Source organism: Cervus canadensis, chromosome 12, assembly GCF_019320065.1.
Source record: "Cervus canadensis isolate Bull #8, Minnesota chromosome 12, ASM1932006v1, whole genome shotgun sequence".
Classification (NCBI taxonomy): Eukaryota; Metazoa; Chordata; class Mammalia; order Artiodactyla; family Cervidae; genus Cervus; species Cervus canadensis.
In genome coordinates this window covers 10,804,943-10,831,479 of record NC_057397.1, presented here as the reverse complement: position 1 = coordinate 10,831,479, position 26,537 = coordinate 10,804,943, and the positions used below count along the sequence as shown (strand labels likewise).

The 26,537-nt window shown below is 39.6% G+C and overlaps 2 protein-coding genes across 7 annotated transcripts in view; one reads left to right on the top strand and one right to left on the bottom strand.

Annotated features, from left to right (window-relative positions):
* LOC122450878 (RAB11-binding protein RELCH-like) overlaps window positions 1-12,720 on the bottom strand; it is a 125,273-nt gene extending 112,553 nt beyond the window's left edge. Inside the window, exon 1 of the mRNA XM_043483231.1 lies at window positions 11,927-12,720. Coding sequence (XP_043339166.1) covers window positions 12,169-12,441 — 273 coding nt within the window. The 5' untranslated portion in view covers window positions 12,442-12,720 and the 3' untranslated portion in view covers window positions 11,927-12,168. The remainder of the gene's footprint in view (window positions 1-11,926) is intronic.
* A 194-nt stretch (window positions 12,721-12,914) lies between these two features.
* LOC122450876 (GPI ethanolamine phosphate transferase 1-like) overlaps window positions 12,915-26,537 on the top strand; it is a 28,876-nt gene continuing 15,253 nt past the window's right edge. For all 6 annotated transcript variants that reach the window (XR_006272260.1, XR_006272259.1, XR_006272261.1 and 3 more), the window contains exons 1-4: window positions 12,915-13,057; window positions 14,646-14,799; window positions 22,874-22,995; window positions 23,460-23,556. Coding sequence is in view for 2 of the 6 variants with exons in the window: in XM_043483227.1 (XP_043339162.1) it covers window positions 22,884-22,995; window positions 23,460-23,556 (209 nt within the window). In the remaining 4 variants the exon portion in view is untranslated. The remainder of the gene's footprint in view (window positions 13,058-14,645; window positions 14,800-22,873; window positions 22,996-23,459; window positions 23,557-26,537) is intronic.

Sequence of the window (26,537 nt, the reverse complement as noted above, 5' to 3'; positions counted from 1 at the left end):
TCTAATATCAATAATCTATTTTACACTTACATACTTACTGCAAATGATAATAAATATTAATTCAGCTGAGTCTCATAACAGCTCTTATCAGGTAGGTACTGTTATCCTCAATCCTCATTTTTAGATGAAGAAATTGAGGCACTGAGAGATTAAGAAACAAGAATAAAAAAGTGGTAGAAACAGGATCAAAGCCAGGACTCCAAACTTTGTGCTCTTAACTCTCTATGCTGTACAGTTTTACTTCTTTAACTTATGGTGGCTACTCAAATAGAAAGGCTATCTATTTTCACATGAATTTTTACATGAATTTCAAGTACAGATGTTCCCAGTATGTTTTTTAAACAATTATTTTAATTAGGATGTCACATACTCATTCAGTTCAGTTCAGTCGCTCAGTCATGTCCGACTCTTTGCGACCCCATGGACTGCAGCATGCCAGGCCTCCCTGTCCATCACCAATTCCCAGAGCTTACTCAAACTCATGTCCATCCAGTTGGTGATGCCATCCAACCATCTCATCCTCTGTCGTCCCCTTCTCCTCCTGCCTTCCTTCAATCTTTCCCAGAATCAGGGTCTTCTCCAATGAGTCAGTTCTTTGCATCAGGTGGCCAAAGTACTGGAGCTTCAGCTTCAGCATCAGTCCTTCCAATGAATATACCTTTACGATTGAATGGTTTGATCTCCTTGCTGTCCAAGGGACCCTCAAGAAAATTCTCCATCACCACAGTTCAAAAGCATTAATTCTTTGGCGCTCAGCTTTCTTTATAGTCCAACTCTCACATCCATACATGACTACTGGAAAAACCATAGCTCAGACTAGACGGACCTTTGTTGGCAAAGTAATGTCTCTGCTTTTTACTAAGCTGTCTAAGTTGGTCATAACTTTCCTTCCAAGGAGTAAGCATCTTTTAATTTCATGGCTGCAGTGTCACCATCTGCAGTGATTTTGAAGCCCAAGAAAATAAAGTCTCGCACTGTTTCCCCATCTATTTGCCATGAAGTGATGGGACCAGATGACATGATCTTTGTTTTCTGAATGTTGAATTTTAAGCCAGCTTTTTCATTCTCCTCTTTCACTTTCATCAAGAGGCTCTTTAGTTCCTCTTTGCTTTCTGCCATAAGGGTGGTGTTATCTGCATATCTGAGGTTACTGATATTTCTCCTGGCAATCTTGATTTCAGCGTGTGCTTCATCCACCCCAGCATATTGCATGATGTACTCGGCACAGAAGTTAAATAAGCAAGATGACAATATACAGCCTTGACATACTCCTTTCCCAATTTGCTACCAGTCTGTTGTTCCATGTCCCGTTCTAACTGTTGCTTCCTGACCTGCATACAGATTTCTCAGGAGGCAGGTAAGGTGGTCCAGTATTCCCATCTGTTTTAGAATTTTCCAGTTTGTTGTGATCCATGCAGTCAAACGCTTTGGCATGGTCAATAAAGCAGAAGTAGATGTTCTTCTGGAATTCTCTTGCTTTTTCTATGATCCAACAGATATCCATTACTCCTGCTTAACGCTATAAATCAGTGCTGTCAGATATCACCTATTTTTCTCAGTCGTTTATCATCAGCAAATATGATCTAGTCTCCCCTGTTTCATACATATTTTCTTACAAAACAAAGAAGTTAGTATCAAATGAGTTTTTGTAGTCTTCTCACATATATACCTTCATGTGAATGTCATTAAAGCTCCATAACCAGCACTGGACAGAAATTATTACTCTGCTTTACACAGAATAAGAAAGGTCTGAAAGTCTAAGTAAGTAACCCAAGGTAATAGAGTTATAGGTGGCAGAGCAGAACTGAAGATCAGACATCAGTACTGCAAGTTCAGTGGTCTTCAAAAAATAGGCCAAGTTCACTTTCACTTTCAAAAGTATAGGTGGTACACACTGGCACAGACCTACTATTGTTTTATCAGCCACACAACTTTCCACAGTTACTCTTCTACCAAGCTCATATTTCTCTATTTTATTCACACCAATGTGAGAGATCTGTCACATAGCTTGCTATCATACAAATACATCAGCAGTAGGACATTCTTCTTGATCCTGTTATAGTTACCTTTTGCTGAATCTTAGTAAATACCATTGCTGTATTCAATTATATCAAGTATTCACTTCTCAGAAATCCAAAGAATCTATTTTTAAAGTAAATTAGACAATTTACATCCAACTTGTTCAGACTGTTCTGTGCAGATTTCCTTAGTTTGTAGAAACTATATGCACATATGGAATTGGAGAGTTATCAGTTTCCCATGCTCCAGTGAAATGGGGCCAGAACCACTTTTAAATGTTAATCACAGGTACAAACTTTCAACAAGATAAGTCTTAGGAATGCAGTGTACAGCATGGTGGCCATAGTTAACAATATTGCTTTGTGTATTTCAAAGCTGCTCAGAGAGTACATCACAGAAGTTCTCATCAAAGGAAAAAACAAACAAACAAACTGTAACTGTGTGATGATGGGTGCTAACTAAACTTACTGTGGTGATCATTTCAAAACACAGACATGTATCAAATCATCCTGCTGGACACCTAAAACTAGTAAAATGTCATGACGATTACATCTCAAAAAAAGGTTAATGGTAATATTGCCATAAACATTCCCATGTTAAGGGAGCTGAAGCAGATCAATCCTAAACTAATGCAAATCCCCCAAAAGTCAACCAAAGAGGCATCGTGTTCAAAATATGGCCAAACAGTAGAACACAATTTATTTAAGTATCAACAAGTATGTTTTTAGTATAAATAATTTAGAAACCACATTTTATCATCAACTCTTACGGTACAGATGTGTGTGTTGTGTGTGTTTAGTTAGTTACAGTACATATACATAGAAGCCAATAAAAACAACTACCCGAAGGAAAAAAATAGGCTATTAATATTTAAGGCCCTTCTCAGTCGATATTTACAATTTAGATATAAGCAGACTGTACTTTTAGACCAAGGTAAGTGCTCTTTTTCAGTTAATCATCCTAAACCATGGGAGTTAAGGTAGCAGGCACAGTTAAAAGCCACCATACAAAAAACAAATAACAAAATTTAGTTTTTGACCTAAATAGACTAAATAAAATGAAAACCGCGCCAATCCTGAATGGTTTTTTCCAACAAAGGTGCTTAAAAAACAAGCAAAGAAACAAAAAAGCATACAGTCTGAAGATCATCTCTAAAGTAGAAAGTGTAAATTTAGTTTTTAACACAAAAAGGCCTGTTTGCTGACTAATACCCCTATCTTGTTTTCTTTTAAACTATGTACCATAATGGTTTGAAGTGTCACATTGCATTTTTATAACACCCAAATGGAATCACTTTATTAATTGTGAGCCAGATAATGGCAAGCATGTTCCCAGATGATGTTTTAAACAAGGCAAAATATAAAATAAATATTATCTTCTCTTTACCCTCACTTCCCTTTCCTCTTCCTCAGTCAGGATGAAGAGTCTAAATATGGCCAAATAAGAAAGTTACTGTTTATATTAAAATTTCACTCATACTTGAGCATCACATTAAAATTTTACTTTTTCAACAATTATCACAATCAACAATGATTTTTCTATATCTGAATGCTTACACTATTACCTGCACCATGGAAAACTATTCTATAGACTTTCAGGTGTTAGTCTTGCCTCTCCATTAAGAACATAATATGCTCAAGGATATGCAGTAAACTTCCTTTGGATTCCTATAATACTTAGCTGATCACATAATTTAATAAATTTACTGATCAATATAAAATATTGAATACCAACTATATGGAAGTCACTGTTCTAGGCAATGAAAATATCTGACTAAATTTCCACAAGAATTAAAAAGTTTGAAGCTGCTGAAAGGCATGGGTAAAAAATGACAGTCATAAAAGAGAAATTTAGGAATCTATACTAATAACCTCAGATATGCAGATGATACCACCCTTATGGCAGAAAGTGAAGAACTAAAGAGCCTCTTGATGAAAGTGAAAGAGGAGAGTGAAAAAGTTGGCTTAAAGCTCAACATTCAGAAAACTAAGAACGTGGCATCTAATCCCATCACTTCATGGCAAATAGATGGGGAAACAGTGGCTGACTTTATTTTCTTGGGCTCCAAAATCCCTGCTGATGGTAACTGCAGCCATGAAATGAAAAGACGCTTACTCCTTGGAAGGAAAGTTATGACCAACCTAGACAGCACATTAAAAAGCAGAGACATTACTTTGCGAACAAAGGTCCGTCTAGTCAAGGCTATGGTTTTTCCAGTAGTCATGTATAGATGTGAGAGTTGGACTATAAAGAAAGCTGAGTGCCAAAGAATTGATGCTTTTGAACTATGGTGTTGGAGAAGACTCTTGAGAGTCCCTTGGACCTGGTGTTGGAAAGACTCTTGAGAGTCCCTTGGACTGCAAGGAGATCCAACCAGTCCATCCTAAAGGAGGTGAGTCCTGGGTGTTCATTGGAAGGACTGATGTTGAAGCTGAAACTTTTTGGCCACCTGATGCGAAGAGCTGACTCATTTGAAAAGACCCTGATGTTGGGAAAGATTGAAGGCACGAGGAGAAGGGGACGACAGAGGATGTGATGGTAAGATGGCATCACTGACTCAAAGGACATGAGTTTGCTGAGCAAGCTCCAGGAGTTGGTGATGGATAGGGAGGCCTGGCGTGCTGCGGTTCATGGGGTCACAAAGAGTCGGACACGACTGAGCGACTGAACCAAACTGAATATGGTCCAGGCAACAGTAGCAAATCTCACTCAGCTAAAAGCAGTGAATTTAATACATTTTAGAAATATTCTCTTGATATTTTGCTAGAAGCCAGAGGAAGCGCTAAACCCAATTCCAACCTAATGGGGAGGAACTACTTTGTTAAGTGGAAGAGATAGGAACTTTTGGAAGATGGGAATCACAGCACAGTGAGGTAAGTACTCTTTCAGAGTTCTGAGAAAAGACAGGTAGGGCAATGAAAGAATATTTAAAAAAGGAGAAAGATGAGTCAAGAAGTCCGTAGACTCATAAGTTAAATTATTAAAGTCAATCATAAATACCTCCTGAAAAGCTGCCTTATGAACATCTGGAAGCATGATAAACACAGAATAAAAGAAATTCATCACTGAAAGGCATAAGTTATTTGACCACTTACTGTGTCTACAGAGCTGACTCATTCTAAAGAATTTTAGTCTGATTTTGATCAGACCTTGAAGACTCAGAGTAGAACAGCACTACTCTAGATAAAATACTGTAATTTGTAATTTGTAACTAAGTTGTGCCAAAGGCATTGGCACAATTTTTACCTTGCAATCTAACTGGAAACCAAACTGGCTCAACTGGCAAAAATACAGGGGAAAACAGATAATTAATGTGTGTGTATATTCAAGCAAGTAATGTTACATGCAAAAGATCAAATCAGTTTATCAAGTGGACCTAGTAGGAACATCACAAGGATGCTACAATTTATCAAACACTGAGACTCCATGAGAGCTCATTTTAAATTCTTCCACTGAAAACAGCAAACTTAAAAAGCAATAGTTCTTTGATATGTTTTATAAATGTGACTTACTCTTTTAGTCAAGGAAAAAAGATAGTATGAAGACTTCTTAAAGTATTTTATAATTACCGCTATACTATTATCTAGGTCAACAGATTTTTGGGCAAACAATTTAGTAAATCTTACAAAGTTAAACTGCTTTTGTGTGTGCTTAGTCGCTCAGTCCTGTCTCTCTGTGACCCCATGAACTGTAAGCCTACCAGGCTCCTCTGTCCATGGGGATTCTCCAGGCAAAAATACTGGAGCAGGTTGCCATGCCCTCCTCCAGGGGATCTTCCCAACCCAGGGATCGAACCCAGGTCTCCACATTGCAGGTGGATTCTTTACCATCTGAGCCACTAGGGAAACCTTTTAGACATCTTTAAATAAAGAAAACTACTGTTGACTATACATTTATTACTCTGAAGTTTTATGAATTTTCAGACCAGACATACATTAATCAAAAATACATAAAAACAAAAACAAAAATAATTTAATGTTTTAGATAATTTACACTATCAATCTTTATACTGCTTATAATAAACCAAAAACTACTCATTGAGTATTATAAAGTCATAACCCAACTAGCTACAATTAACATGGTAGAACTGAATACAGAGGACCTTTATAACCGCAGTAGTCTGGTCCTAAAGAAAGATTCATCCTCAGAGTTTCTAAAATATAATTTGTATATCCAAATATTAGTCAAACTCTTCAAAACATGGTACTAACCACAGATTTACAGACTTATTTTAGCATTTATCTATTTTCTGACTGTATTAAGACATTTAAATATATTGATATTTTGACATACAATGCATTTGGATTTAAATTATACTAAAGCTCATGCTTTAAGTGTCTGCATAATTATAGGAGGAATATTTCAGAAATATTTCTTCTTTTTATGTTGCCATCATAGGCCTAAATTTAGAAACAGAAACTATAAAACTTCCAGAAGAAAATACACAAGAAAAATTTTGCAACTTTAGGATACACAAATATTTATTTAGGAAACAAAGACCATGAATCATTAAGGAAAAAACACAATCAACTGGACTTGATGAAATGAAAATCTTTTGCTCATAAGACACATTGTTAAAAAATGAAAAGGCATGGCTGATTCATTACAATGTATGACAAAACCCACTGAAATGTTGTGAAGTAATTAGCCTCCAACTAATAAAAAATAAAGAAAGAAAGAAAGAATGCACTTTGAAAATAAAATGTGAAAAAAAAAAAAGAAAAGGCAAATCATGCTGGCAGAAAAAACTTGGAAAACACATATTTGATGGAGGACTTGGGTTCAGAATATATAAAAGAACTACAACTCAATAAAAAGCTATTAACAGACATTGCACAAAAGATATGTAACAGCAGTAGACACACCCCCCAATGGCCATAAGCTCAAAGAAGGAGCTCAGCATTACTAGTCCTCAAGAAATAAAAATTAAAACCACAATGAAATACCACCGTACTCTCACTAGAATGAGTTAAATACAAAGCCTGAAAATACCAAGGGTTTGGGGAATGTATAGAAATTGAAACTCTCATACACTGGTGATGGAAATTTTAAATGATACAACCACTTTGGAAAACTGGTTTGACAGCTTCTTACAAATTTAAATGTATACTAACTATATGAACCAGCAATTCTATTCTTAGGTATTATCCAAAAGAAATGAAAACATATGTCTCTGCAAAACTTACACAAGCACGTTCATGGCAGCTTTATTCATATGGGCCAAAAATGGGGAAAAAAAATAAACGTCAGATGAATGGAAAAACCCAAAAAGGAATGAACTACTATTACACATAAAAACATTATTTGGATGAATTTCAAAAACATTCTACTGAGGAAAGTAAGCCATACAGAAAAGACTATATGCTCCAAACTGCATTTATATGAAATTTAAAAACAGGCAAAACTTATCTAAGTAAGTGGTTCTCACTGGGGAATTTTGCCCTCCCCTTCCTCGGACGGTGCTGGTGACATTTCTTGATTGTCACAACTTGGGGAATGGGGGCTGGGTGGTTGCTTCTGTTATGTAGTGGACACAGAGGCCAGCAATGCTGTTAAACATTCTAGAATGTACAGGACACTAACACAACAAAGAATTATCAGGCCCAAAATTCCAACAGTGCCTAGGCCCAGTTGGAAAATTGTTGTCTACTGTGGTCAGTGATGGTCTTGGGATACTGAATGCAAATGAAAATGAAGGTGACAATAAAAATGTTCTATATTTTATTTGTAGTAGTAATTTGTTTTCCAAAATTCACCACACTGTACACTTCAAATGGGCACATTTTATTGTATGCAATTTTACCTCAAAGTTGATGGTAAAAATTATAGCCTATCAAATAATATAAAGCTACAAAAACAGTTTAATCCAATTTTTGCTGTTAAACATATATGCATAGAAAAAACAGAAAAGGCAAGCAAGTACTATTGGTTGGATTATGGATAACTGCGATTGTTTTCCCCTACTGCTCATCTGTTTTGTATTCACTTGAAAATATGTAATAATGTACTTTTGAGTTATACCCAAAACAGGTCCAAATAAATTATGGAAGAGCACAACTACACATGAATATTTGACTATAGCTAAACTCTGATTTACGATCACAGGACTGAAGTTATTTCAAGAAACTATAAAAATGTATAATGCAAAGGCATTTAGAATTCAACTTTAAAAACAGCTATATTTAGAGCCTAAATTATAAATATAACTATTTCTGTACAAAAAGTATTTAAGAGAAATTTTCACTATAAACAGTGATACTACACCATAATAAGGTAGGCTGAAAAGATTAATAAATTCTTTTAAATTAAATAAAATAATGTTATAAAGGAATAACATTTCATTATATCTATACAGCAGAAAAACATAACAGATACAATTCAATTGTTCAACAACAGGCCAGGGACTATACAAACTGTGAGTAATAAAAAGATGTCCCTCAAGAAGCTGACTATCTAATGGAGAGAAATGATACTGTTAATAAATCAAATAAAAAGAGTTAAAGGCTATGGTAGAGGTTTGAAAGGAGTACAATGAAAGAATCAAACAACTAAGCCTTGGTAGTTTGGGAAGTATTTACAAAGATGACAGTTGACCTGGGTCTTGAGGAAGTAGTAAGAGCTTATCAGGTGAAAATCATTATTAGACACTTCAAAAATCTTAAAACAAACAAAAGCCAACTGCCTAACAATTTTGTTACACTGCTCTTTTGTTACATTTTATAGTCTTAAAGGTCAGCAACAGAAAAACCAGTTTCAGGAAAAGGAAGATATTCTTGCAATACTGAGCAAGGAAGTTACGCCTGCTAGGAAAATTCCATATTCAAGAAAGACTGCATTGGATTTATCTTGAAGGAAAAAGGCACTCTTTGAAGTTTAACTACATCTAAGTTATATCTAAGTTAGGCAACTGTGGTGTTGGAGAAGATTCTTGAGAGTCCCTTAGACTGCAAGGAGATCCAACCAGTCCATCCTAAAGGGAATCAGTCCTGAATATTCATTGGAAGGACTGATGCTGAAGCTGAAACTCCAATACTTTGGCCACCTGATGCAAAGAACTGACTCATTGGAAAAGTCCCTGATGCCGGGAAAGATTGAAGGCGTGAGGAGAAGGGGACAACAGAGGATGAGATGGTCGGATGGCAGCACCAACTCAATGGACATGAATTTGGGCAAGCTCCGGGAGTTGGTGATGGACAGGGAGGCCTGGCAGGCTGCCGTCCATGGTGTCACAAAGAATCAGAGACGACTGAGGGATGCCAGCAAATATGGAAAACTCAGCAGTGGCCACAGGACTGGAAAAGGTCCGTTTTCATTCCAATCCCAAAGAAAGGCAATCCCAAAGAATGCTCAAACTACCGCACAATTGCACTCATCTCACACGCTAGTAAAGTAATGCTCAAAATTCTCCAAGCCAGGCTTCAGCAATACCTGAACCGTGAACTTCCAGATGTTCAAGCTGGTTTTAGAAAAGGCAGGGAAACCAGAGATCAAGTTGCCAACATCCGCTGGATCATTGAAAAAGCAAGAGAGTTCCAGAAAAACCTACTTCTGCTTCATTGACTTACGCCAAAGCCTTTGACTGTGTGGATCACAACAAACTGTGGGAAATTCTGAAAGAGATGGAATACCAGACCACCTGACCTGCCTCTTGAGAAACCTGTGTGCAGGTCAGGAAGCAACAGTAGAACTGGACAGGGAACAACAGACTGATTCCAAATAGGAAAAGGAGTACATCAGGGCTGTATACTGTCACCCTGCTTATTTAACTTATATGCAGAGTACATCATGAGAAACGCTGGGCTGGAAGAAGCACAACCTAGAATCAAGATTGCCGGGAGAAATATCAATAACCTCAGATATGCAGATGATACCACCCTTATGGCAGAAAGTGAAGAGGAACTAAAAAAACTCTTGATGAAAGTGAAAGAGGAGAGTGACAGAAAAAGTTGGCTTAAAGCTCAACATTCAGAAAACTAAGATCATGGCATCTGGTCCCATCACTTCATGGCAAATAGATGGGGAAACAGTGGAAAGAGTATCAGACTTTATTTTTTGAACTCCAAAATCCCTGCTGATGGTGACTGCAGCCATGAAATGAAAAGACGCTTACTCCTTGGAAGGAAAGTTATGACCAACCTAGACAGCATATGAAACAGCAGAGACATTACTTTGCCAACAAAAGTCCGTCTAGTCAAGGCTATGGTTTTTCCAGTGGTCATGTATGGATGTGAGAGTTGGACTATAAAGAAAGCTGAGTGCCGAAGAATTGATGCTTTTGAACTGTGGTGTTGGAGAAGACTCTTGAGAGTCCCTTGGACTGCAAGGAGATCCAACTAGTCCATCCTAAAGGAGATCAGTCCTGGGTGTTCATTGGAAGGACTGATGTTGAAGCTGAAACTCCCAATACTTTGGCCACCTGATGCGAAAGAGTTGACTCACTGGAAAAAACCCTGATGCTGGGAGGGATTGGGGGCAGGAGGAGAAGGGGACAAGAGGATGAGATGGCTGGACGGATCAGTGACTCGATGGACATGAGTTTGAGTAAACTCCGGGAGTTGGTGATGGACAGGGAGGCCTGGCGTGCTGTGATTCATGGGGTCACAAAGAGTCAGACACAACTGAGCGACTGAACTGAACTTAACTGAGGGACTGAAGTTAGGCAGTCTCAGTCTCCAGCACCACTTAAAAGTACTACAAAAAACCATCAGTTTGGCTACAATTTTAAATCATGTATTTTAACATGTGTGAGCAAATTTCAGTTGGCCTCACATAACAAATTGAAAACCTCATACTGTTAGCAAGGGAAAATCTAAGATGCCTCTTAAGAAGGATAGGTACTGGGACTCCAATATGCATCCTTGGTGGTACTTTTTTTTGGGGGGGGGGGGGGCTATGGATTGGGATAACTTAATGTAATTATGTAAGTGTTCCAGCAGAGAAAATGTCTGAGGCTATATTTTAAAATGTAAGAACCTTCTGAATTAAGGACATGTGCTAAGTCGCACAGTAGTGTCCGACTCTTTGCCACCCCATGGACTGTAGCCTGCCAGGCCCCTCTGTCCATGGGATTCTCCAAGCAAGGATACTGAAGTGGCTTGCCATGCCCTTCTCCAGGGTTGGCAGTACGTTTCAAAGACATAAGAAATGCTTATAAATATATGATGAATGAGGTAAACGACCACTCTATACGGTTAACAATGATTACAACGCGGCAGAAAAGTTAATTCCTAAACTTACCAAGAGAAAAAAGCCTACAGGGTTCTGAGACCAAGGAGGTAACACTGCAGGGAGAACCTGCCTACTCTGCTCCTTAGACTTCCTATAATTCTGGACACCCACTGAAATTAAGGAACCGAAAGTGAATGAAACTGAGTTTAATTAAACTGAACAAATTTTATGCAGAAGATGCAACTTTTGAGTAATCAACTCAACCCAAAGACAAGGGGTCTTCAAGTAGATCTGGTTTCGGGGAGAGAGCAACATATCCTATTCTTTACTCTCTTGACTTAGAGTCAAATAATTACTAGGAACAACATAAGGAACACTGTTTCCAGGTAGTGGCGGTTCAGGAGACAGGAGAGAATGGAAAAACGATTAAAGCGATAAACCAAGGTTGCAAGGGAGTCTTCTGGAGTCATGTAGTAGCCAGTGAACTAGAAACTCTGGATATTAAATAGATATCGACACCAATAGTGGAACCAGGAGCTGGTGGAGGCAGGCAGCGAGACAACAGTCGCTGTCAGATCCTTTGGCCTCCACCGCAAAAGATCACCGCCCGACCCCCGCCCCAACCATCTAGCTGAAATGCTCCCAGTACTCAGCACCGGCCCACAAGCACCCCCTCCCCACAATAACCCCCCACAACCCCAAAAGCCCAGTCGGAGGGACAGCGCCGTCGTTCACTTACTGAGCTGTCCCCCACCCGACGTCGTACTCCGTTCCCGACCTCCTGCGCCTTCCAGGCCGGTCGCCCCGGGGACCCCCGGCGCCCCCGTCCCCGGCGGGGTCCCGGTCTGCCTCTCGAAGTTGCCAGGATTGGAGAAGTAGTCGCGCAGCCGAGGGAGCTCGCGCCCGCTCTCTAACAGCTCGGTGTGCAGCTCCAAGGCGGTCAGCAGGTACTGATCGAGCAGCAGCTGGGCCGCGATCGCATCAACTGACAGGCGGGCTGGGATCTCCCCGAGGGTCCCACAGGGCCGCCGCCGCCGCCTCCCCGGGGAGCCCAGCTCGGGCACTGCTCCCCAAGGCCACGGGGTGCTGAGGCGACGGCGAGTCCGCAGAGCCTGGATCTAGGCCGCCCCCGGCACCCAGCCGAAGTCCTGCCCGCAGCCCGTCGGTCACCGAGACCTCGTCCTCATCCTCGTCCGAATCTCTGAGGAAAGGGTTCACGCCGCCGCCGCCACCTCCAGGCGCCATCGCCTCCATCTTAACTGTTAGGAGTGTGGGCGCCTCCCTGTCTGGCTCTGACAGGCCGCGGCCTGAGTCCCCGCTCAGCCTCGGCAGACACCGCTCGCTTCCACAGACCCGGCCTTGCCACGTCCGGCCTCCTCACCTGGAGACCAGGCGCAGGCTCGGAAGCGAACCGTCCGGAGGCTGCAGCGATAGCACCAGCCACTACCTCAGCCGCATCTGCACCAGCAGCCCGGCTCTGCGGGCGTCTTCCTGGTCCCCGGTCTCGCGAGAAATGGCGCGTGCCCCGCCCCTCTCCCCGCCCCGCCCCACCTGCTCCCCACGCTGGCGAGCAGAGACTGAGGGGCCCCGCCCCCTGCTCAAAAACAAAGCCCCACCCCACTCCTTTTTGATTGGTCGCAGGAGGTAGGGGCGGGGATTGGAGTCACGGAGGATTGACCCGGGAATTATCGCGAGAGTAGCTTCTGGCCAGGTAAGTGTCAGGGTCGTTTCGTGGTTGGGGGGCGTTTGTGATGGTGGCTTAGGAAGCTTCTCTTCTGGGCTGGAGAGGAGCTCTGACTCGCAGCCGGGCCCCGCCTTCGCGCTGACGAGACCTCGTTCCCGAGGTCAGGCCTGACCTGCTCAAGCCCAGGTAGAGTCCGGGAGAAGTGGAGGCAGGGACCGGCCCGACAGTGGCGCTCGCCGGGGTGCGCCGCCCCCCTTCCTTCGCTCCTGCGGTGTGCGCTGCCCGCTGCTGACGTTTTCCCCGCGGGGGTGGCCGGTGCCGGGCAGGGCCGGTGATCAGAAGGGGGCTTGCTTCCTCTTTCTCGCCCTCCCAGCCTCGTGCCTGCGGGACCCGGGGGGCTGGGTGCGGCACAGGGACAGAGCCAATGGAACATGCAGCGGGGACGTTGGGATCTGCTTGGATCTGCAAATATCCCGATAGTCTCGACTTCGGTAACAAACTATTAGGAGCGCAGTAAGCACTTGTGATTTAATACACAGCTTGCACAATGGGGACGCTTCAAAACATCAAATGCTGTCCCTCAGAGAGTCCCTTGCAGAGCAAGGAGATCCAGCCAGTCCATCCTAAAGGAAATCAGTACTGAATATTCATTGGAGGGACTGATGCTGAAGCTGAAACTCCAATACTTCGGCCACCTCATGCGAAGAACTGACTCATTGGAGAAGACGCTGATGCTGGGAGGGATTGGGGGCAGGAGGAGAAGGGGATGACAGAGGATGAGATGGCAGGATGGCATCACCAACTCAATTGACATGAGTTTGAGCAAGCTCCGGGAGTTAGTGATGGACAGGGAAGCCTGGCATGATGCAGTCCATGGGGTTGCAAAGAGTCAGACACGACTGAGCCACTGAACTGAACTTGGGGTATCTGTTTTGTTTTCGGTAGAAGTTTTTTTGGTGCTTTTAATACTAAGAATTGGAAGCATTTTTTTTTTAACAGAACATTACTCCTAGTGTTTAATTCTAAATTTGTGTGTGTGTGTGTGTGTGTGTGTGTGTGTGTGTGCGAGCATGCCATGTATTGAAGAAAAGCATGGGAAAAAAATCCCAGATCTTAGGAAAATAGTATCAAAAGAGACACCAGTGTTGTTTCATAGTCCTTAGCTAAAAGGTTTGCTGATCTTTATTGTAATTGAGTTGCCAGAGAGATTGAAGATGGAACCACTTTCTGGAATGGAAAAATGGGAAGGATTAGGGAATGGCGTGGAAAAAGCATGTTTAGAAATGGGTTATTTATATGCAGTATTTCCGCCTGTATAATGGGAATTTTACACATCTGTTGTACTTAAGGTCCCCACACTTAGGGTCTTCCTCTCAAGGACTGTGCTTATTAGGTTGAAGAGCCTGCATGCAGTTCATATCCCCGTCCTGCCAATGATTTGCCTTGAGACTTTTAAAAAGTTACTTGACTCATCTCAGCCTCCTCTGTCAAGGAGATACTTAAAGTACACAGACTTAGGAATGTGTTTGTCACAGTACCTGGTACCTAGAACACAACAAATGTTACAATCATTTATCAATTAATGTACTACTCGTATATCTTGACAATATTTGACAGATTTTTAAAAGTAAAGTGAAACAAACCTGATGTCACTCATTTAGTAGCGTTAGCCAGAAAAAGCTAATTGCCCCAAAGTAGGCCCCAAAGGGAATATCTTTTAGGGTCTGACTTCTAAAATGAAAATTGATAATAGACTTAAAATATGTTTCCTCAGAGAGTTGTAAGAAGTGGGATATAGAAGTTCTTCCTTGATAAGCAGCTTCCTATGACACATCTGTAATTCCCTGGTTCTACCTCATATCCTGTAATCATGGACTTGTTAATGTGACCTTCCAAGCCGCTAACAAATCAACTGGCCAGTTGTCTCAGTAAGTACCTTTCTCTTCCACAGTGCATAGAGATTTCCTTATCAATTAAAAATGTTGAAGAAATATTAATAGTGCATACTAAGATATTATTAACAATTGCTGATTTATATTTAATAATAATTTGCCATTAATATTGTTGAGGAATTTTCCTTCTACTTACCAAGTTTTGCGTTAATCTAGGTCTTTACAGCCAGTGTTTCACTGAATAATCTGGATAGACATTGATGCTTGTATGTTAGTGATAAAAAAAAAAATATAAAAGATCACTTTTTTCCAAGCACTTCAATTGTTTTCTTGATTAAAAAATTATTTTTTTGTTTTAGTACTCTTAAAATAACCACAAGTAATATTTTCAGTGCAAGTTTTTCATTGATGTAAAGTTTTATAAATATCTAATTTTTTATACATTTTTACATATTCTAATTTTTGACATTGTTTTTCAGTGTGTGGTAAACATCCCAGAGGTATAAGTTAAATGACTTTTATTGATACATGGTTATGTGTATTTTAAACATTTTAGTAGTTATTCATTTTTTTAGGTGATTTCCAAATGATTCACCCGTGAAAAAGTTCTTTTTCACTAAATTTGAATAAAAAGTGATTTTTAAAAAAGAGAAATATTAAATGATAATAGTGCTTAATTATATGTGCATAGCTATAATTAAGTAGCATGTGAAGGATGATATTTTGGAATCACTGAAATTTTATGTATGCCACCGCTGCTGCTGCTAAGTCGCTTCAGTTGTGTCTGACTCTGTGCGACCCCATAGATGGCAGCCCATCAGGCTCTGCAGTCCCTGGGATTCTCCAGGCAAGAACACTGGTGTAAATGACAAATGTGAAAGTTACTGTGGTTGTATTTATCTTGAATCTTCACTGCTCTTGTGTCTGTTCTTGGGGAATAAATAGAGAAGCAAGGCAGCCTCTAGTGGCTACAGTGCATATCACACATACCATTGAATGGACAGTCCTAGGTTATTTAATAGCCCTGACTAAGTGCCCAGCACTGGGCGGAGTACTGGAGAAAGCCTGTCTTGCTGGAATCAGCATGAAGTTACAGAGGCAGACATTACTACAAATAGTCAGAGTCATAGCTGTGTAGTTATAAACTGAAGTAAAGGTTTGAGCTTCTGATTTGGACTGAGTAGTCCCTGAGGAAGTGATGCTCGAAAGTGCCGGGGAGGGACTGACTAAGATCCCACTGTTACTATGTGAGAGAGCTAGATTTTTGTGTTAGCTATTACAGCTTCAGGGTCGAAGTTCTCAAATGTTTGTTTTACTACTTCAGTAAGCTTTAGGGTAGTGGAAAATTTGTATTATCCTTTAACACACTTTGATACTTTTGACACTTTGATACTTTTTACAGAAAAGTTGTGTAACAACAGTGGGGAAAAGAAAGAACATAAGTCCAGGGAGTTTTATTTGTAAATGCAAAATAAAGTGAGAAATGATAAAGATATTTCCTTATTAATGAACATGATGAGGGTACTCAGGTTTCCATGGTAGAGAGGAGTATTTAAGTCAATGGGAGCTTCTCTACATCTAGGTAGATACCATATGTACTTTAGTTGTAAATCGAGTTTAAGATCTTACTGAAATGAATTAAAATGAGTTAAAAATGAGTTACTTTGCATAACTAAATATGATACCTGATAGAAGAGTTCTGAGCTAGAGAACAGAAGAAAGAATAAGTGAACAGAATATTATGGACTGTTTTGTCATAATAAATTTGACAATTTGGATGAAATGGACAAATGGACAAAAGATACAAGTACCAAAACTTACTCAGCAACTAGTAAATAATCTTAGTATCTATCTCTCTGGATATGAAGAAATTGAATTTATAGTTAAAAACCTTCCAACAAAGGAAACTCTGAGCCATTGATATCCTGTTACACAATAAAGGAAGAAATAGTACTAATTCTACACAAACTCTTCCAAAAAATAAAAGGTAATAGCACTTCCTAATGCATTGTCTGACACCAAAACCAGAGAAAGACATTACAAAAAAAAAATATAGTCTAATATCACTAATAAATATTAATTTAAAATGCTAAATATTTTAGCAAATAAAACCCAAGAGTATATAGAAAGGATAATACTTAATGATTAAGTTCAGTTTATTCTGGGAACCCTAGCTTGATTTAACATTTGAAACTCCATCATTGTAGTTCACCACATTAGGTGACACCACATTAGGAGACCCCACACCAGGAGAGGCCCTACACCTTGAGATCCCACACCAGGAGAGGCCCCACACCAGGAGATCCTACACCAGGAGAGGCCCCACACCAGGAGAACCCAAACCAGGAGAGGCCCCACACCAGGAGAGGCCCCACACCAGGAGAGGCCCCACACCAGGAGATCCCACACCAGGAGAGGCCCCACACCAGGAGATCCCACACCAGGAGAGGCCCCACACCAGGAAAGGCCCCACACCAGGAGATCCTACACCAGGAGATCCTACACCAGGAGAGGCCCCACACCAGGAGAACCCACACCAGGAGAGGCCCCACACCAGGAGAGGCCCCACACCAGGAGATCCCACACCAGGAGAGGCCCCACACCAGGAGATCCCACACCAGGAGAGGCCCCACATCAGGAGAGGCCCCACACCAGGAGAGGCCCCACACCAGGAGATCCCACACCAGGAGAGGCCCCACATCAGGAGAGGCCCCACACCAGGAGATCCCACACCAGGAGAGGCCCCACACCAGGAGACCTCCACACCAGGAGAGGCCCCACATCAGGAGATCCCACACCAGGAGAGGCCCCACACCAGAAGATCCCACACCAGGAGAGACCAAAAGAGAAAAGCCAGATAGCCATGGCCCTCTCACTGGACAGGATCTCATGTGATCTGCCCCTCTCACTTTTGCTTTTGTCAAAAGCACTTGACAAAATCTGGCATTTTTCATTCACAACTTTAAAACTGCATATTGAGAGTAAAAGAGAACTTCTTTAATGCAACAAAAGGAGTCTATGAAAAAAAACCTGACAACTTTCATCCTAAGACTGGAAACACGGCAGGATTTCTGTTGTTTCCACACCTACTCAACATTACACTAGAAGTCCTGGCCAGTACAAGCATGAGACATAAATTAAAAGTGTATAGATTGATAAGGAAGAAGTCCTTTTATTCACAGGTGACATAATTTTTCTCCTTGGAAAATCAAAAGGCATCTACATAAAAACTACTATAACAGTTTTTCAGTGTTGCAGAATGCAGGGTGAATATATAAAAATCAGTGGTAATTTAAAAACTAACGAGGGGAAACTGAAATAAATGCCATTTACAATAACATCAAAAAGTGAAATATATAGGGATGAGCCACAGGGGCATGAGGAAACTTTTGAGGATTATGAGTATGTTCACTCTCCTGTGATTATTATACACTTAAATATGTACACAGCTTATTACAGGCCAGTTATGCCTTAATAAAGCTATAAAAATGCTGTGAAGAACATCACTGGGACACTTCAAAAAGTTGGAGTATAAATGGTAGATTAGGTAAAATACTGACGTTGAGTTTATTGAAGTTGGTAACCACCGTAGGTACATAAGGGAGTATCATTATTGTCAGAAAATAAACACTGAAGTAAACTCCTGCCCCCCCCACACACACACACACCCACACTCACACACGAGAGGGATAAGTTAAAGAGACAAGGCAAGGACCAGAGAAAAATGATAATGTTAGAGATACATGGCTAAGGGGTATATGGATGTTTGTACCATTACTGCAGCTTTTCTCTGGACTTGAAATTGTTTTAAAATAAAAATATTGAAAGTCTGTACTAAAGAAAGTGTTGTCATCTACAAAAATTCCCTAGGTGGAACACAACATACAATCACCAAAGAAAAGTTAATTCATTGAACTTTCAGAATTTTTAAGTAAATTTGAAAAAATTTTGAAAAACACAGTTAAAAAAATGAAAAGGGGATAAAAGAGGATTAAAAAATGTCCATTACATTCATGTAAAGTAGCTCGACATTATTGATCACCAGGGAAATGTACATTAAAACCACAATAAGTTAACAGACTGTACAAAATTAAACAGATTACAATAACAAGTTTTGGCCAATGTAATGGTTATGGCATTGAGGACATAATGCTCAGTGAAACAAGTCAGTCACAGGAGGACAGATGTGCACATTTCTCCTTGTCTGAGATAATCCAGAAGAGTCAAACTCATGATGGGTGGGGGTGGGGGGTGATGATCCATGACTGTAAAATCTCACTTTTGCAAAGTGAATAAGTTGTCAAGATCTGATGTACAACAGTGCGTATAGTTTGAAATACTGTATTTTACACGTAAAAATTTAAGAAGGTAGATCTTATGTTAAGAACTCTCTTCTCTCTTTTTAAGTCGCTTAGTCGTGTCCAACTCTTCATGACCCCATGGACTAGAGCCCGCCAGGCTCCTCTGTCCCTAGAATTCTCCAGGCCAGAATACTAGAGTGGGTTGCCATTCCACATCTCCAGGGGATCTTCCCAAGCCAGGGACCGAACCCAGGTCTCCCGCTTTGCCAGCGTATTCTTTACGGTTTGAGCCACTAGGGAAGCCCTCTTAGCCACAACTTGAAAACAATTACCCGTGTAGATAAGGCAAGTAGCCGCAGAACAATGAAGCTTATTGAAAGACGGAGGAAATAAAAAGTGTCCACCAACCTAAGAAGTTTTTTGAGACTGAAAAATGAGGCAGGCAGCTCTAGTCATCAAGTAAGTTGAAAACATACTTGTTTGCACTAAGGCTTACCAGATTTAGTTTTGCTCCCTCTTTCCAGTTTCTCTTGGGGATTAGTTCCCCTGGATATGCTGCTGTACGTTGCTTTGGGCTTGCTTATGCACTTCGTGTTCTTCGCCCCCATCTTCGACATGTATTTTACCTCTCCTTTGGTTCATGGAATGACTCCTCAGTTTACACCCCTGCCTCCCCCAGCAAAACGATTAGTGCTGTTTGTCGCTGATGGCCTGCAAGCAGATAAACTTTATGAATTAAACGAAGATGGAAATTCTAGGGCACCATTTGTTAGTAAGCATGTCAGCTGGTACAAAGACATCTCTGGAAATTGTTACGCTAATAATGTTTATCTCACATTGGGTAGAGAGGTGATGATGAAAAAGAGAGTAGGGCACATATGCCTCTGCCTTTGTCATAGAAATTAGCAAGTGTGTTCCCTTCTACAGTTACTTCTGTTATTGTGGAAGTTGATACCAGGTAGTCGAAATGCATGACCTTAGCTGCTTGGCCTCACTTGTCCTGATTTCTGAATCCTGGCTTACAACTCAGTATATTATCTTTTTTTCTGTTTTCTAAAGTAAGACTGGTCAATTTTTAAGTAATGACAAGCATAAATTTCAGTGAATTGCCAATTACAAAGGTATTTAGCTAAAAAATATAAATTTCTATTCAAAATATGTTTTCTATAAAATAAAGCCTTCCAAATTTATATCGCTATGTAATATGATAATTTTGGATTCTGTTAAGTGGCTTTGAAAAGAAATATTTAATTTTTTGGACCTGTGGGGTTCTTGCAATCAACTATTCTTTATTTTTTTCATTCATAGCAAGCCCCTCAAAAGCCCTTCCTAATGCTACTGTGGAGAGATTAAAACTCAAATTCAAGGGAAGTTTATCTGAAATTGTCTGTCTTTCCCCTGTCCCTACCTGTCACCATTGCTTCCTATGCCTCTACCCTGTTTTGATTTTCTTTATAGTACTACTTAGCATGTACAACTTCCTCTAAGGCAGGGACTTTGTTTTGTACACTACATTATCTCTGGTGCCTAAAATATATTGGGCAGTTAATCAGTATTTGTTGACTGCTAGAAGAATGAATGAACCTGAATTCTATGTCAGATTTCCAGGAATAAATTTATGGTGCGTCAAAGAAATGCAGAATATATTAAAGGATACAAAGAAACAAGCAACTCAGGGCAATAGGAAAATACGAGTAGGAAAATAAGGTTGTCAGGGTTAGGTTCAGTACACAAAAATATGTAACATAAATTTCTATGACTAGTTTAAAAATTGGGGTGATATATTTGGTTGCATTTCTTAGTTGTCATAGAGAGGAGAGGAATGTAGTTCACTGCGAAGTTAATGACATTAAAATAGACTGGTTGTTCAGGCAAAGATGAGCGTCTCTGACAGCGCCTGTTCTTCGTTTCTTTAAAAATACGATCTGATCAAAATGTTTCTCAAGAGAAGTATCCACATTGCTTTATACCTCCCTGTTTTTGCTTGAGTTCAGTTTCCACTATAGAACTGAAGAAGTTAGAAAATATTTCTCTCTTAACATGTGGTTTAATGGTTTTTCAAGCCTTTTACTTTTTATGTATGTATTTTACCAAAGTCTGTTTGGTTATAAGTCAATTAACTTTTAGGTACTTCTCTCCAGAACATTTTGACAGTTGCGAGTTCAGCTTGAAAACTGTTACAAATGAATTCATGTTTCATAACTCGTTGCTCTACTGGCCTTTCACCTGCAATGGCATTACTGTTGCTTTTGCATTTTTCTCCAGATTTTGCAAATCACCCTTAGCTTAAAGAATATGGTGATACATTTTAACAAAACAAACTTTTGACTTGTTTTAATCTCAATAACCTCAGATATGCTGATGACACCACCCTTATGGCAGAAAGTGAAGAGGAACTAAAGAGCCTCATGATGAAAGTGAAAGAGGAGAGTGAAAAAGTTGGCTTAAAGCTCAACATTCAGAAAACTAAGATCATGGCATCTGGTCCCATCACTTCATGGGAAATAGATGGTGAAACAGTGGAAACAGTGTCAGACTATTTTGGGGGGCTCTAAAATCACTGCAGATAGTGATTGCAGCCATGGAATTAAAAGACACTCCTTGGAAGGAAAGTTATGACCAACCTAGATAGCATATTAAAAAGCAGAGACATTACTTTGCCAACAAAGGTCCATCTAGTGAAGGCTATGGTTTTTCCAGTGGTCATGTATGGATGTGAGAGTTGGACTGTGAAGAAAGTTGAGTGCTGAAAAATTGATGCTTTTGAACTGTGGTGTTGGAGAAGACTCTTGAGAGTCCCTTGGACTGCAAGGAGATCCAACCAGTCCATCCTAAAAGAGATCAGTCCTGAGTGTTCATTTGAAGGACTGATGTTGAAGCTGAAACTCCAATACTTTGGCCACCTTATGCGACGAGTTGACTCATTGGAAAAGACCCTGATGCTGGGAGGGATTGGGGGCATGAGGAGAAGGGGACGACAGGATGAGATGGCGGGATGGCATCACTGACTCGATGGAGTTTGAATAAACACTGGGAGTTGGTGATGGACAGGGAGGCCTGGCGTGCTGCAATTCATGGGATCTCAAAGAGTCGGACATGACTGAGCGACTGAACTGAACTGAATCTCAAATTTAGAAAGAATATTTAACTCCTAATTGAGAGTATAGCTGTTTCCTCTCTTAATTTTTTATTTTTAAAAAACTTTTAACTACAGAAATGTTGAAAGGATTATATCATGAATATTCATCTGTATATCCTTAATCTAGATATGACCATTTTAAACATTTTTCATATTTGCATTTTCTGTCTCAATACACACACACACATATACACACTTAAACTTTATTTTTTCCTGAATAATTTGAAAGCAAAGTATTTTAACACTTTACCCCTAAACACTTCAGTGTGTATCTCCTAAGAACAAGGACTTCAACATGATCACAAAACCATCATCACACCTAGTGAAATTTAACATTGACAAAGTAATACTTTGTGTATCAGTGATTTCTTATGTAGCACAGCGTTTCAATACTTTGTGACTTAGAGCTGTAGCCTCTATTTTGTTTTGTGATTCTGTGCAGTGGTTGGGTGGTTCCTTGTCTAAGAAAGTTCCTTGGGCTTTCTTATGCCGCGGAATCCGTCTGGTGGGAGGAACTGGGCTGAGCCCAGCTGGGATCAGAAATGTTCCTTCTTAAATTTTGACTCCTTCTTTTGATTGGATTTCTTCTGTGGTGATCTTGTTTTTCTAAAGCCTTACCAGAGCATGTGGTCATAGTGTGTGCTGACTCCTTGTCTGTGATACCTTTCAGGAATGTCATAATGAACGAAGGCAGCTGGGGCATCTCTCACACACGTGTGCCGACCGAGTATCGGCCCGGGCACGTGACCATGATTGCAGGGTTTTATGAAGATGTCAGCGCAGTTGCCAAAGGTACTGTCTCTTTAGATGATTTTATCACGTGAGGAGATTGATTGCATAAATATTGCTTCTTTAATACTGAATCATAACACAAAGCGAAGTACATTTTGAGATCCTTTTGACAAGTCATTTAGCTTACCTAAGTCACTTAAACACTCACTGGGACTGACTGAAGAATAAAACTTTAATCTTGTATCATCCTGTCCTGTTGATAGAATATGATTGGGTAGATCTCTGGTTTTCCTAGATGTTAACTCTCAAAAGTTCAAAAGTGATTCTGTATTTTAGTAAGAAGTCAATTAACTGTTGTAAGCTTTTTTAAAAAAAAAAATTTGTAGTATAATACAGATAACAAAATCTGTTGTTAGTTTTGCATTTGTTCTGCAGTTAATCCTCTTTGTTGTTATTTGAAAAATACTTCTTCAGGAGCCATACCTGAATTGTCATTGTTTGTTTTTTTTCTCAATTACCTGAAGGATGGAAGGAAAATCCTGTAGAATTTGATTCTGTTCTTAATGAAACCAGGTACACATGGTCCTGGGGAAGCCCAGACATCGTGACCGTTTACCAAAGGTAGGAGTCACTGATTGTATTTCCCCATATATTAAGTAGGCAATAAATCAATATGGTAATTTAAAATATATACATTTTACTTATTATGAGATACATGTTTTGACATATGTAACATCTCTGAAACGAGTGTATATTATAATAGATGTGTGAGTTTGATTTTTTTTTTCATCTTAGTTGTACTTAAAATGTTGGATTATACAGTTTAAATACCTTGGATTCAGTGAAATGGTATATGATTCTAACATCTAACAGCTTTTTAATCTTGGGTAAGTTAGATAACTTCTCTAAATTTCAGTTTTCTTTTTTGTAAAATGTGATAATAATAATTTCTATCTTACAGGTTTGTTTTGGGCATTAAATAAGTTAATTCATGTGAAATATTGACCAGAACGCTTATTAGAATGATCTCATTGTGATGATGTTCACTCACTTTGATTATTAAGAAGTTAGTATATAATCACATAAAGATTTAAAAATTTAAACTTTATATTTATAACTTATATTTTCATGTATTCAAGATCACGCCATTGAGATTTGTTGTATTTATTGTGTTTCTGTGCATGAATCTGCAAGTATGAGAACATCTCTTGATGAGAAAATTTATTTGCATCATTTTCTAGAATCAGCTGGATTCCACTTGAATTTTATGTTATTAAGTGCTTTTTAGTGGGAGCATTATAGTCATTTCACCTAATGAAAAGGTTTGGACCTTTAGCCATGGGTATAATTATACTATAAATTATAACAATTGGATCATTAAAGATTATTCTGTATCTCAAAAGCAAAACAGATACTCAGAATTTTCTGTATGATAGTCACAGAACATTATTATTTAGAGCAGGTCCAAAAACTCAATACTGCTTGCCATTTATATACTCCCTCAGTTCAGTTCAGTCGCTCAGTTGTGTCGGACTCTTTGCGACCCCATGGACTGCAGCACGCCAGGCCTCCCTGTCCATCACCAATTCCCAGAGTTTACGCAAACTCATGTCCATTGAGTCGGTGATGCCATCCAACCTTCTCATCCTCTGTCATCCCCTCTCCTCCCGCCTTCAGTCTTTCCCAGCATCAGGGTCTTATCCAATGAGTCAGTTCTTTGCATCTGGTGGCCAAAGTATTGATGCTTCAGCTTCAGCATCAGTCCTTCCAATGAATATTCAGGACTGATTTCCTTTAGGATGGACTGGTTAGATCTCCTTGCTGTCCAAGGGACTCTCAAGAATCTTCTCCAACACCACAGTTCAAAAGCATCAATTCTTTGGTGCTCAGCTTTCTTTATAGTCCAACTCTCACATCCACACATGACTCCTGGAAAAAACATAGCTTTGACTAGATGGACCTTTGTTGGCAACGTAATGTCTCTGCTTTTTAATATGCTGTCTAGGTTGGTTATAGCTTTTCTTCCAAGCAGCAAGGAGTTAAGCTTTTTTTGGTAGTGGTGAGGATGAAGTTGCTATGGCTTACCAAATTCACCTCCCTACTTCTGACTACAGTTCATAGGACAGGATCAAAGCCTTAACTGGAGACAATCCAATAGAAGTGTTCCATTTCTTATAGTAACTTGCAGTCTCACTCAGACCTTTACTTGGGATTTGAAGAGTAGAATGGTTGAGGAGTAGAACCAGTATCATTAGAGCTTAGCTTGTCATTATTATAAAAGATTATCATTATTTTATCTCTTCCTTATGACCTTTAAGAGGCTATCTAACTCAGAAATTCACTAAGTTGATTAGATCCTTAATAAAATCATACAAGTGTATAAGATTAATATATTTGTTGACCCTTTCAAACTCTTTGGCAATTATCAATATTTTTTCTTGTATATTGAGAAAAATGCATGTGTTTTATGAATAAAAGAATTGAAATATTTGAATTTTCTTCTTGGTTAGGGAATTTTGTAAAACAGGTGATTTAATCTGTTTTAGATTGTACCATCCCTAGATGCTCAAATTCTTTGATTAGTTTCATCCTTACTTGAAGACAAACTCTGTTGTTTACTTTTGCGCTATTGTATACTAACTAGCGTTGTGATTTTTTCTCTTAGCATTTTAAATTACAACTCACTTGTATCTGTAAAATTGGAAAATGTTACTGGGAGAACAAAAGCAGCAGCATATGTTCAAGCATACACCATGGTCCATGGCATGTCATTAAAATTCCCCCCCCCCCCAATTTCCTCTTCAGGTGACCTTGGAAACCATAATTTTGCACACACTTACGATGCTTCCAGTGAGGATTTTGGTGCCCACGATGTAACACAACTGGACACGTGGGTTTTTGATCATGTGAAGATATGTGCTATTGAGTGGCTAACCTGTAACACACTAGATGCAGGTATTTGTCTAATGTGCACTAGTTGTCTAGTACCTGTACCTAATGTGCTAGAAACTGATTTGTTAATACATGCATCTTAGTTTTTTCTGCTTGGATGAATTTGAAAGTTCCATACTGTAGCATACTATTTTGAAAAGACTGGATTCTAAGAAATTGCACATTCTACAATAACCATACAGGTTTTTAAAAAATAATTTGAAAATGTAAACCCTTTTCACTTCCACACTTCTGACAGTGAAGTGAGCCCTGGATGGGATTCAGGAACCCCACATTTCATTCCTCGTTTGCTGAATCACCCCAGAATGACCTTCCTGTTCTTTTGTTGACCACAGAACCGTCTCTTACAAGCAGTGATGATGTATGTGAAAGTCTTTTGAATGTTCAAATCTAAAGCATTTATTATTAAATAAGGTAGATAGTTTAAATATTTGTAAAGAAAAATTAGATAAGCAAAAAAACAAGTTCATAAGTTAATCATAATAAAACATTTGAGTCTCTTTAAGAAATAGAGGGGGGTTTTTTGGACTATTTGTTAGTGACAATCCTCACAGTTTCACCAGGAATCCAATAGAGTTTGTGTTTTCAAAAGTTGTGAGAGAATCTCAGCTCTGGATGTTGGCTGACTCCTATCTATCATTGTCTTCTTG